The sequence below is a fragment of the Hemiscyllium ocellatum genome, chromosome 35 (genome assembly GCF_020745735.1).
Source record: "Hemiscyllium ocellatum isolate sHemOce1 chromosome 35, sHemOce1.pat.X.cur, whole genome shotgun sequence".
Lineage (NCBI taxonomy): Eukaryota > Metazoa > Chordata > Chondrichthyes > Orectolobiformes > Hemiscylliidae > Hemiscyllium > Hemiscyllium ocellatum.
In genome coordinates, this window is record NC_083435.1 from 41,466,411 (window position 1) to 41,479,636 (window position 13,226).

The following is a 13,226-nucleotide window of genomic DNA, read 5'->3' on the forward strand; positions in this document are numbered from 1 at the left end:
TGAGGTAACCCTCTTCGCTGTCCATGCCGACCAGATATCCCAACCCAATCTAGTCCCATCTGCCAGCACCTGGCCCATTTCCCTCCAAACCCTTCCTATTCATATACCCATCCAAATGCCTCTTAAATGTTGCAGTTGTACCAGCCTCCACCACAATTTTGGTGTCATCTGCAAACTTACTAACTGTGCCTCTTAATGCTCGCATCCAAATCATTTACGTATATGACAAAATGTAGAGGGCCCAGCACCGATCCTTGTGGCACTCCACTGCTCATAGGCCTCCAATCTGAAAAATAACCCTCCACCACCTCTGTCTTCTACCTTTGAGCCAGTTCTGTATTCAAATGGCTAGTTCCCCCTGTATTCCATGAGATCTAACCTTGCTAATCAGTCTCCCATGGTGAACCTTGTTGTACGCCTTACTGAAGTCCATATAGATCACATCACAGCTCAGCCCTTATAAGTCTTCTTTGTTACTTCTTCAAAAAACTCAATCAAGTTTCTGAGACATGATTTCCCACGCACAAATCGATGTTGACTATCCCTAATCAGTCCTTGCCTTTCCAAATACATGTACATCCTGTCCCACAGGATTCCCTCCAACAACTTTCCCACCACTGAGGTCAGGCTCACCGGTCTATAGTTCCCTGGCTTGTCCTTACCGCCCTTCTTAAACAGTGGCACCACATTTGCAAACCTCCAGTCTTCCGGCACCTCACCTGTGACTATCTATGATACAAATATCTCAGCAAGAGGCCCAGCAATCACTTCTCTGGCTTCCCATAGAGTTCTCGCTTACACCTGATCAGGTCCTGGGGATTTACCCACCTTTAACCATTTCAAGACATCCAGCACTTCCTCTTCTGTAATCTGGACATTTTGCAAGATGTCACCATCTATTTCCCTACAGTCTATATCTTCCATATCCTTTTCCCCCATTTTCTGTGGCTCCACACAAAGGCCGCCTTGCTGATCTTTGAGGGGCCCTATTCTCTCCCTAGTTCCCCTTTTGTCCTTAACATATTTGTAAAAACCCTTTGGACTCTCCTTAATTCTATTTGCAAAAGCTATCTCATGTCCCCTTTTTGCCCTCCTGATTTCCCTCTTAAGTATACTCCTACTTCCTTTCTCCTCTTCTAAGGATTCACTCGATCTGTTCTGTCTATACCTGACATTTGCTTCCTTCTTTCTCTTTACCAAACCCTCAATTTCTTTAGTCATCCAGCATTCCCTATACCTACCAGCCTTCCCTTTCACCCTGACAGGAATATACTTTCTCTGGATTCTTGTTATCTCATTTTCCAGCTGTCCCTTTACCTGCGAACATCTGCCTCCAATCAGCTTTCAAAAGTTCTTGCCTAATACCTTCAAAACTGGCCTTTCTCCAATTTAGAACTTCAACTTTTAGATCTGGTCTATCTTATTCCATCACTATTTTAAAATGAATGGAATTATGATCGCTGGCCCCAAAGTGCTCCCCCACCGACATCTCAGTTACCTGCCCTGCCTTATTTCCCAAGAGTAGGTCAAGTTTTGCACCTTCTCTAGTAGGTACATCTACATACTGAATCAGAAAGTTGTCTTGTACACACTTAAGAAATTCCTCTCCATCTAAACCTTTAACACTATGGCAGTCCCAGTCAGTCTTTGGAAAGTTAAAATCCCCTACCATAACTACCCTATTATTCTTACAGATAGCAGAGATCTCCTTACAAGTTTGTTTCTCAATTTCCCTCTGACTATTAGGGGGTCTATATTACAATCCCAATAAGGTGATCATCTCTTTTTTATTTCTCAGTTCCACCCAAATAACTTCCTTGGATGTATTTCCGGGAATATCCTCCCTCAGCACAGCTGTAATGTTATCCCTTATCAAAAATGCCACTCCCCCTCCTCTCTTGCCTCCCTTTCTATCCTTCCTGTAGCATTTGTGTCCTGGAACATTAAGCTGCCAGTCCTGCCCATCTTCGAGCCACGTTTCTGTAGTTTCTATGATATCCCAGTCTCATGTTCCTAACCATGTCCTGAGTTCATCTGCCTTCCCTGTTAGGCCCCTTGTATTGAAATAAATGCAGTTTAATTTATTAGTCTTACCTTGTCCCTGCCTGCCCTGACTGTTTGACTCACTTCTGTTCTCAACTGTACCAGCCTCAGATTGATTTCTTTCCTCACTATCTCCCTGAGTCCCACGCCGCCACCTTACTAGTTTAAATCCTCCCAAGCAGTTCTAGCAAATTTTCCTGCCAGTATATTAGTCTCCTTCCAATTTAGGTGCAATCTGTCCTTCTTGTACAGGTCACTTCGACCCCAAAAGAGATTCCACTGATCCAAAAATGTGAATCCTTCTCCCATACACCAGCTCCTCAGCCATGCATTCATCTGCTCTATCCTCCTATTCCTGCCCTCACTAGCTCGTAGCACTGGGAGAAATCCAGATATTAGTACTCTTGAGGACCTCCATTTTAAATTTCTGTCTAACTCTCTGTTATCTCCCTTCAGAATCTCAACCTTTTCCCTTCCAATGTCATTGGTTCCAATGTGGACAATGACCTCTTGCTGGCCCCTCTCCCCCGTGAGAACATTCTGCACCCTCTCTGAGACATCCTTGATCCTGGCACCAGGGAAACAACACACCATTCTACTTTTTCTCTGCTGGCCACAGAAACATGTGTCTGTTCCTCTGACTACAGAATCCCCTAACGCAATTGATTTCTTGGAAGCAGACATACCCCTCATTGCATTAGAGCCAGTCTAGTAATGTGAGCCAGCTCTCAGGAGTGGATTATGGGGTACAATTTGACCCTGCTTTGGTTGATGATGTGAATTATAGACAGATCTTCTTCAGGTGAAGATGTTTGACTCATACCACAGGGAGTGTTTGTACTTTTTATTCTGAGAGGACTAAAATCTTGAGTATGGTGAGGGAGTTAGAATTATGTGTTCCTTTTCACCAAAAGACTCAGGGCCCTACAGTTCTGTACACAATACATTGATCAATGTCGCTGTGGACCGAGTGTCTGGTGCGCTTATTGTTTCCAGCTCTCAGCAAATATAATGTTTCCTTGAATGAGATTTACTCATTTATGTATCAACTTGCATTAAATTATGGCATCCAGAAACATTTTACATTCTTTGAGGTACTTTGTGGGCAATTGCCTGTTGTGGCAAGGCAATGTGGTAGCCAATGTATGTACAAACAAACTCCACAAAACTGTAATGTGATCACAACCAGACAATCTGTTTTTGTGACATTGAATGTTGGAGCAATATTGTCCAGGACATCTGAGGTAACACCCATCTGTTCTACAATGTAGTGTTCATGGTTCTTACACATCTTCCTGAGAAAACAAACAGGACTCTGCTTTAACTCAACTGAAACATGATTCTTCCAACAGTGCGGCACTCTCTCAGTATTATGTAGGAATTGTTGAGCTAATTAAAATTTTGGGGTGCTTGTCCCTGAAATCAATTTAACTTTGTACCCTAACTTACAATATTTGCACTTCTCACTGAGCTGATCTACTGCATGCAATGAAATCATGGAAACAATTAAGAGCTGTGAGCAAAGTAGATTATTAATTATTAGCTGTTAATTTATTCACAGTAAGTATACTTAACAAAAATAGTGTAGAGACTGTGAATTAATCCTCACTTTTCACTGGCCCTTTAAATTGTTGATAGCACTGAAATATCTTTGTCTTCATCCTGATTTGAACAATGTCTTGGGAAAGTTTTTCTTGATTCATTCATGGGATAGGGGCAAGGGTTGCTAAGACAACAATTATTGTCCTTCCCAATTTTCCTGGAGGAGGTGGTGATGAACTGCTTTCTTTAACTGCTGCAATTTTCATTTTCTCTCTGACTTCATAAAATGAGAGGCAGGATGTGAGTAAATTAATCTGTAAATGATTGTTAAATTTACCTTGGGATGTGGAGACACACCCTGTGCTTTCAGAGAGGGATTCCTTGTTACTTTCCCAGTGGCAGTGAAGGAGCAATGACAAAGTTCCATGTCAGGATGGTGTGTAGTTTGAAAGGGACGTTGGAGGACGGTTCCTCCAACACGACGGTTGGAGGAAGAGCACCTCATCTTCCGCCTGGGAACCCTCCAACCACAAGAGATGAACTCAGATTTCTCCAGTTTCCTCATTTCCCCTCCCCCCACCTTGTCTCAGTCAATTCCCTTGAACTCAGCACCGCCCTCCTAACCTGCAATCCTCTTCCTGACCTCTCCGCCCCCACCCCACTCTGGCCTATCACCCTCACCTTGACCTCCTTCCACCTATCACATCTCCATCGCCCCTCCCTCAAGTCCCTCCTCCCTACCTTTTATCTTAGCCTGCCTGGCACCCTCTCCTCATTCCTGATGAAGGGCTCTGGCCCGAAACGTCGAATTTCCTGTTCCTTGGATGCTGCCTGACCTGCTGTGCTTTAACCAGCAACACATTTTTAGCTTTGACATACACTCTTACACCCGGATGCCTTTTCTCCTGCGGGAATTCCATGATGTTCAGCAGGATTGAAGATTCAGAGAGAACATTAGTGCAAACCCCCCCAGTTCAAGTGTGGCTCCTCTGATGGGCCAGGAGTGTTGACAAGTGTCTGTAGGCTTTGTCACACAGCTCACATGTGAATGGTTTCTCCCTTGTGTGAGTGCGTTGGTGGTTACGGAGGGTTGATGACCTTGAAAATGATTTATTGCACAGATGACAGGTGAATGGTTTCTCCCCTGTATGGATACGTCGGTGTTGCATGAGTGTCGATGGCTGTGTGAAGGCTCGAGCACATACTTCACATTTAAAAGGCTTCTCCCCTGTGTGAATTCTTTGGTGCATCAGGAGATGTGAATATTGAGTGAAAGCCATCTCACAAACCTCACACCTGAAGTGTTTCTCTCCTGTGTGAATCCTGTGATGCATTAGAAGCCTGGTAGATGTCGGGAAAGTTTTACCACAAACCTCACACTTGAAGGGTTTCTCCCCTGTGTGAATTGTCTGATGGCGCAGGAGGTTTGATGACTGTGTGAAGGCTTTGTCACATATTTCACACGTGAACAACTTCTCCCTGTTATGAGTACGTTGGTGAGCACGAAGGGTTGATAAATCAGAGAAAGATTTGATACACACCTCACATGTGAATGGTTTCTCTCCTGTATGAATGTACTTGTGTGTGAGGAAGGTTGATGACCGTGAGAATGACTTGTTACACACTTCACATTTAAATGGTTTCTCCCCAGTGTGAATCCGTCGGTGATTTACGAGTGTTGATGAGTGTGCAAAAGCTTGGTCACAAATCTCGCATTTGAATGGTTTCTCCCCAGTATGAATGCGTTGGTGACTCACCAACCTCGATAAGTGTATAAAAGCTCGGTCACAAAATTCACACTCAAATCGTTTTCCTTCCATGTTGCTGCTCAGCTCATGGACAACTGAAATGTGTTAGGATACATCATGAATCTGTGGAATACTCCTAATTCTTGAACAGTCTTTCACCTACAGGAAAGAATTACTCGTTCAAGAAGCTTGATGAATGATTGAAGCTCTCACCACATTTGGAGCCACTCATTTTTTTCCAGCCTCACCCTGACCGACACCCATAGCTGAACCTTCAGGAAGGTTGGTTCTGATGGAAAGCTCGACACCACTGACCAGTTTCAGGTCTGATGATATGTCAAAGCTCCTCTGATCTGACTGATTTCCAGATGATGGTTTCAATGCCCGAACTCCTCTGTGTTGAGCAATGCTGTAAAGGGATTGGATGTCTTCCCACAGTTGTACAATTGTTCTTTCGATGATGGTCAGGATCTGTGCTGCCTATTGTCTCTGTATTCTCTGGTGTAGTACAGTGCAATCCTTCTGTAAAACAGGAAAAGGAAATGTGATTTCCTCCAACTTTGATTTGCTCCTCCTCATGAATTGAAGGGGCTGATTCCTCAGTTAAGGAATTGTTCCACAGTAAATTCCAGTCTGCTATTCACCTCTGTGGAGGGAAATCAGATACAAGTCCTTTCTTTTTCCTCACTTGACCATCATACACCCTCTGTTTCCAACAGGGACACTGGACGAAGACCAGGAGCAGAAAGTGCAGTGATTTTCTTTCATCTGCCCAGCCCTCATTTTCACAGGCACCATGACAGCAATGGAGAGTATGAGTTCACTGAAAACTAATATCACTGAAACTTGTCAATCTGGAAAGATTCGAGGCTCCTCAGTCATCATCCTAGGTATGCTTCCTCCTGAGGTGTTAGGAAAAGTCCCTTCAAACACACAAATTCTCCCTTTCAAGCAGGTGGAGGCCAAGTGTGCTTTATTGGTCTTTGTAATATTATCAATTTAAAACAACTGCCATGAAGGTTGCTCTGAGATCATACAATTCTGCCTGACAACAGGCCACCTGGTCTGGTTACCATGTGGACAGATTGAAATTTCCTGAGCAAGATGTAAAGTTATCACACCTGAAAACAAGGATAACAGCAGCAGGGACTAACTGAACAGACTTTCAGTCTCTGAGATTACAGACAGAGAGTGAGACAGATTATAGACAGGCCTCGAGGACTACAGCCAGTGTGATCAGAGGGGAGGAGAAGGTGTTCTTCTATGGACTGCCAAGCAGAATGTGACAGGGAACACAGTCACATGGCACATTTGTGGGCGGCACGGTGGCACAGTGGTTAGCACTGCTGCCTCACAGCGCCTGAGACCCGAGTTCAATTCCTGACTCAGGCGACAGACTGTGTGGAGTTTGCACGTTCTCCCCGTGTCTGCGTGGGTTTCCTCCGGGTGCTCCGGTTTCTTCCCACAGTCCGAAGACGTGTCGGTCAAGTGAATTGGCCATGCTAAATTGCCGTAGTGTTAGGTTAGGGGTATGGGTGGGTTGCGCTTCGGTGGGTCAGTGTGGACTTGTTGGGCCGAAGGGCCTGTTTCCACACTGTAAGTAATCTAAAATCTAATCTAAATTAATGTAACAATCTTAAAACTCTGGAAAATTTGTCCTGGTGAGGCAGAGGAAGATTGGCAATTGGTTCAGCGCTTCTCTGTAAAACTCAGAGGAACAGCTTCTGATGATCATTGAAAGTTATGATTCAGTGAATTAGGTAAAGTGCATCTCTTGAAAGCTGGATTTGAATTTGGACTCAGTTCCTTCAAAAACTGAGATTCTGGAGAACGCAGAATCTAAATTATAACCATGATATATTTAGCTCTGTTAAATTAAAGAGAGACATTTCTTCTGCAATTCAGTGTGCTAACGGGAGGTGATGGCCTAGTGGTATTATCACTGGACTGTTAATCCAAAGGCCTAGATAATGTTCTGGGAACCTGAGTTCAAATCCCACCACAGCAAATGGTGGAATTTGAATTCAATTTTTAGAAAAACTGGAATTAAAAGTCTAATGATGACCATGAATTGATTATCAGAAAAATCCATCTGGTTCACTAATGCTCTTTAGGGCAGGAAACTGCCATTCTTACCTGGTCAGGTTGCAGACCTACAGCGATGTGGTTGACTCTTAACTACCCTCTGGATGGACAATAAATGCTGCCTATCCAGTGATGCCCTCATCCTATGTGTGAATAAATAAATTGTTGCTGACTTGGTGTATTTTAGACAATGTCGAGAGTGTGATGCTGGAAAAGCAAAGCAGGTCAGGCAGTATCCAAGGAGCAGGAGAATCAACGTTTCGGGCATAAGCCCTTCATCAGGAATGAGACTTATGAGCCGGAGGGGTTAAGAGATAAATGTGAGGAGGGGAAGGTAGCTGAGAATGCCATAAGCAAATGAAGGTAGGGGAGAGGTGATATATAGGAGAGGATGATGGACAGGTCAAGAGGGAGCGGTGCCGAGTTGGAAGGTTGGGACTGGGATAAGGTGGTGGGAGGGGAAATGGGGAAACTGGTGAAATCCACATTAATTCCATGTGGTTGCAGTGCCCCAAGGCAGAAGATGAGGCATTCTTCCTTCAGGCATCAGGTGGTTAGGTTTTGGCGAGGGAAAGTCCTCACTTTCTCGTAGTTGAGGTCATGTTTCTTTGCTTTGTTGGAGTAAAATATTGAAAACTTGAAATCTTGTACTGCAATTCCTTTAAATTGCTCACGAGGATGTCAATTCTCTTTTCAAAAGTCAACAGTCTGTAAGGGATGATATCAATACCTCACTGACAAAACATTTAGCATTACAGTTCATTGAAACAGACCCTTTGGTCCAAAACGTTCACGCCGACCATGTTCACAAACCAAACTAGTCCCACCTGCATGCACTTGACCCATTCCCATCCAAATCTTTCCCATTCATGAAGTTATTCAAATGTCTTTTAAACATTGTAATTGTACTTGCATCTACCACTTCCTCTGGAAGTTTATTCCACACACAAATCAGTCTGTATAAAATAGTTGTCTTTCTCCTCTCACCTTAAAATCGCGCCCCATGCTTTTAAACTCCCTTACCTTAGAGAAAGGACCTTTACCACCTTATCTATGCCCCTCATGATTTTATAAACCTCAATAAAGTTAACCCTTCAACCTTCAACGTTAAAAAACTCCCAGCCTATTTTTAATCCTCCATTCCCAGCAACAGCCTGGTAAATATTTTCTGAAGCCTCTCCAGTTTAATAATATCCTCCCTATAACAGGATGACCAGATTGGATACAGTACACCAGAAAAGGCTTCACCAAGAGCCTAGGAGAAAGTCAGGACTGCAGATGCTGGAGATCAGAGTCGAGAGTGTGATGCTGGAAAAGCACAGCAGGTCAGACAGCATCCAAGGAGCAGGAGAATCGATGTTTCGGGCATAAGCCCTTCATTAGGAATCATACACCATCACAACAATGTTAGTGGGAGATTGCTCTGCACACACTGTCTGTCACTTTCCGACATTATGACATCATCTACAATTCATAAAGTACTTCATTTGCTGGCGAGCACTTGGAACATCTGGTGGTTATGAAATCTGTATATAAATGTAAGGCTTTTCTTTCCTGGGAGAGTTGGAGATAGGGTGGGATGTGACCTTGGAGGGATTTGAAAAGAAAGCAAATATCAACAACTCAATTCAAATACACAAGTGACCATTTACCATCCACAAGATAATAAACAGCGCCTACCACACACACAAAACTCAACACCAGGAAACGAATAAGGATTCTCAGACACTCTTCACTTCCCAGATAATGACACCTCACCCTCTCATATTCAGGAATGAGTCACCAACAAAATTCAGCCTGGAAATCAGAGGGAAATGCTTCCAATAAACACACTCAATATCCAACACACAACTCCAGTCACACAGTTCAGCACAAAGCACCAAGTAAACAGCTCTCTCAGCTGGATCTTCCTACACAGCATAAGGGACATTTCCACCCCTGATTACCCACAGGATAGTCAGACTGCCTGAAGATTGGTGTGGATATTATGGGATACAATTTGTATAAAAGCTGCTCGTTCGCTCACCATCTCCTCACTTAGTTTTCAGTCTTTATAGGAAGTGAACCAGCTCTGGAAGAGGAAGAGGAGACAATGGGCAGAGTGGGTGGACTCTCTGATTGATGTCTCTCACAGTCAATCCAAATATTTCTGGAGCAAACGGAGTTTCCTGAAACTTTGGAAACTGACCGGGGAGATGGAGGTGACTGAGCAGCAGATCAGGCGGGGTTTAAATTTGTCATTGTCCCATCTAAATAGTATTTGACAGAGATTTCTAGTATGGGAATAACATTCTTCATCCTCAGAGGCTTTCATACTGACAACATCAAAGTGGGGTGTGCAGCATCGAATGTGTTTGACAGCAGATCAGAAGTGAAAGACATATAGCACCGAAGACAGTGATGATGTGCACTGGCAGAATCAGCACATGCACAGGAGGGAGGGGCACCGGACATTGAAAAATCACTCTCACGCGAATTTGAAGGGATCACCATCAGGCAGCCCCCCCCCCACAATCAAAACTCACAGAGAAGCTACAGCATTTGTTACTTACAGTCACGCTCCATGCAAACTGACCCTGGTGTGTAGGTTTAACCCGGGTCACTCACACCTGGATCAGGATCAAGACTTATGTACCTCAGATATTCAGATGTTCCTGTATTCCTGACTTTAATGTTATCGGACACTAGATTTAGAAGCAGAACCTGGGCCAAATGGAAAGAGGCCTCTCGACCCAATGTATCCAGTGGTGACAGGGTGCACTGCAGCTCCCTCTCGCTGAGACATAACTGCAATTTCCAGATGTTAAATGATTGTTCTGAAGTATGCTTGTATTTAATCAAGTGGGATTTAGAATGTTTAGGTTTTTGATGTGGGGATCATCTATTATTACTGAGCCTGTGGGTTTAACTTCGTCCTGAATTCTACACAGTCCTCCCCATCGATTTCTGTTCTCCTGACACCAGGGACTTTCCCATCTTTCACAGTGAAACTCCTTGAGTGTGAGGTTTACGATAAAGGTGACACCTTTCAGCCTCCAGATACACCAGGTAATTCACATTGGTGAGAATCTCTTCCAATTTGAGGTTTGTGAAATGGCTTTTATTCAAATCTCTGATCTTCAAGGCAACAGAGAATTTATAGAGAAGAGAAATGCTTTGATATTCAGGTTTACGGCCAAGCCTGCACACAGTTATCTACCCATGTGGATCACTGATTTATTCATATGAGGCAGAAGCAATTCCCATGTGAGGTATGACAGATCCACCTTGAGGTCATCATACCTTCTGAGATATGAGAGAATTCACACAGGGGAATATCTCTCAGATGTGATGTTTCTGAAAAGGCTTTCACCCAAACCTCTGATCTCCTAAAACACCAGCGAATGTGTATTCGTGAGAAAATATTCAGGTGAGACATGTGATTGGTCTTTCACACAAACAGCGTACCTCCTGGTCCATCAAACCACTCAAACAAGGGGAGAAACTGTTCAGGTGTGTATTCCACAATAATGGCTTCAGACAGATGTCAGATCTCCTGGAACATTAGTGTTATGAACCAGCCCAAACCACCTCAAAATATGTTAAGACGAAAGTATAGATCTTAATATTTTCTTATCTTAAAAGTAAGTGTAAGGCATTGCATTCCAGATGCAATTTAATTGGTCAAACTACTCTACCTTTAGCAAAACAGGCTTCATTTTTATATTCCAGTTAAAATGCAGACAGAATAAAAACGAAAGAATTGACTTAACAGAGAGTAGAGATGATGTTGTCATCCCCATACTGAAGTTCTACAAGTGAGGTCAGTGTCATTTTCATTTTGGATTTTAATAGGTTTAGGTTGAAAAATTTTTTGATCATCCTTCAGAGAATGTCAACATCATCCAGAAGCTAGTTCTTGACAAGATGAAGAATGTTGGAGATGCAGATGTAGAAAAGGGTTGGGGTGATAACAGGTCCCTGGTTGACTCCGGCTTTGACCTCAAGGATTCTGTCGTATTACTATCCGTGAGGACCACTGCTAACATCTTGTATGGAGGAGACGGAAGATGTTGATGAATTTCTCTAGACAGGGTCTTCCACAGCATTTCTCAAATGACTGAGCTAAAAGCTTTGGTCAGATTGATGAAGGCTGTTTAGAGTGGTTGGCGTTTTCTTGGCATTTTGTTGAAGTTGTTCAGCAGTGAAAATCAAGTCCACAGCTCCACAGATGGTTCAAAAGCCACACTGGCTTTCCAGAAGGATTTCCTCAGAGACCGTGAGAAGGTGCCGAGTGAGGATTGAGGGGGTGTGGAATGATTCTTCAGTAATTCTCACAGTTCACTTTGTCTCCTTTCTTGATGATGGTGGTGATTGTAGCATCTGTGAGATCAGCAGGAATTTTTCCTTTGTCCCTGATTTTTCAGGAATATTTGATGGAGATGACAGGTACGCTTTGCTTCTCTAAATTTTAAAATCTCCACTGGAATCCCATCCATTCCTGCAGTTTTTTCCTTTCTTCACTTGTCTAATGGTAGCTTCGGCTAAACTAGATGGGAGTGCAAGATCATTTTTGATAGGGAGTTGGAGGATGTCCTCAAACACATCCTCGTCAATGACTGCATTATGGTTTAAGGGTTCTTTGAAGTGTTCTCTCCATCAAAAGCTGATATTTTTTCTGTCCCTCAAAAGGGTCCCATCCTGACTATGCTCCGAGGCCAAGGCTGTTGGTGATGTATTGTATTGGTGGCAACAAATTGCAGCTCCTGAGGTTTGTCAGTTCACCACTGGCTCTTGTCTTTGCTAGTTCTTCTTTGCAACTTCACCTTTGTTGTTTGATGAGTTCTCCTCTTCAGCTTGCTGGTGATGTTATTTTGTCAGGTACATTGAGTTTTCGTCTCTCATTGATGAGATCTTAAATGATGCGGTCAATCTTGTTGAACAAGTCTTGGTGTTTCCTGGTCTTATAACCAATAGTTTCATTATAGCATGATATGATGACTGTTTTCAGTCTTAATAGATTTTCTACACTCCATTATAATAAATTCTTTGGAGATTTTAGTAAAGACAGTGTTGGACGTTCACTAGCCTGTTTGGCTCTTGATGTCACTGAACTTTTTCTTCGTCTTCAGCTGTTTCTACTGATGGACATGGAGGAGCAGATGAGCCGGTGGTCTGTCCAGCAGTCATCTGCACTGATCATCAATTTGGTAATGAGGACATCCCTTTGGTATTGGAATCAAATGATGACGTAGTTGATCATGTGTCACTGCTTTGATCATGGATTTCTCCAAGCATTCTTGAACTTGTCTTTATGGCAGAACAGTGAGCTGGTGATGACAAGCTGGTATGCAGGAGAATCCTGGTGGAATTGCAATTCCTAATTCCTTCATTTCTGATGGTTTCGTTCCAGATTTTGGACTGCTTTCCAACCCTGGCATTAAAGTCCACACCTGCCTCTGGTTAACACATACAGTAATGAGCCAACAAGAAAACTCAACTTGTAAATCAGAAAGGGACTAATTCCAAAAAAATACATTCAATATGGATAATGCAACTCCAGTAAAACAGTTCTTTTTATTTCAAAATATACTTTATTCATAGAAATAAATCTTTGGTACCTGTACAATTTGTCATGTCGTTCATAGATAGATATATATATATACACATTGCATGTCTTAACATTACAAAGAACAGATTGAATCAATCGAATTTACAGTTATCCTATTTACAGTTCCCTTTATTAACCATCCACTTTCTTATTATTTAGCTGTGGCTTCAGCGGAACCCACCTAGTGAGTGGGTGCCCTGTTATACGATAGCAAAGGA

At 43.0% G+C, this 13,226-nt stretch overlaps 2 protein-coding genes across 2 annotated transcripts in view; one reads left to right on the forward strand and one right to left on the reverse strand.

The window, feature by feature from the left end:
• The window catches only part of LOC132832798 (zinc finger protein 658B-like), an 85,683-nt gene that overhangs the window by 22,522 nt on the left and 49,935 nt on the right, over positions 1 to 13,226 (forward strand). The gene's annotated exons all lie outside the window — the stretch shown is intronic.
• LOC132832787 (zinc finger protein 271-like) lies at positions 4,339 to 9,472 on the reverse strand. Its single transcript, XM_060850936.1, has 2 exons — positions 9,445 to 9,472; positions 4,339 to 5,855 (listed from the first exon to the last, which is right to left on the reverse strand). The coding sequence occupies exon 2, from the start codon at positions 5,403 to 5,405 to the stop codon at positions 4,560 to 4,562; it is 846 nt and encodes a 281-aa protein (XP_060706919.1). The 5' UTR covers positions 5,406 to 5,855; positions 9,445 to 9,472; the 3' UTR covers positions 4,339 to 4,559.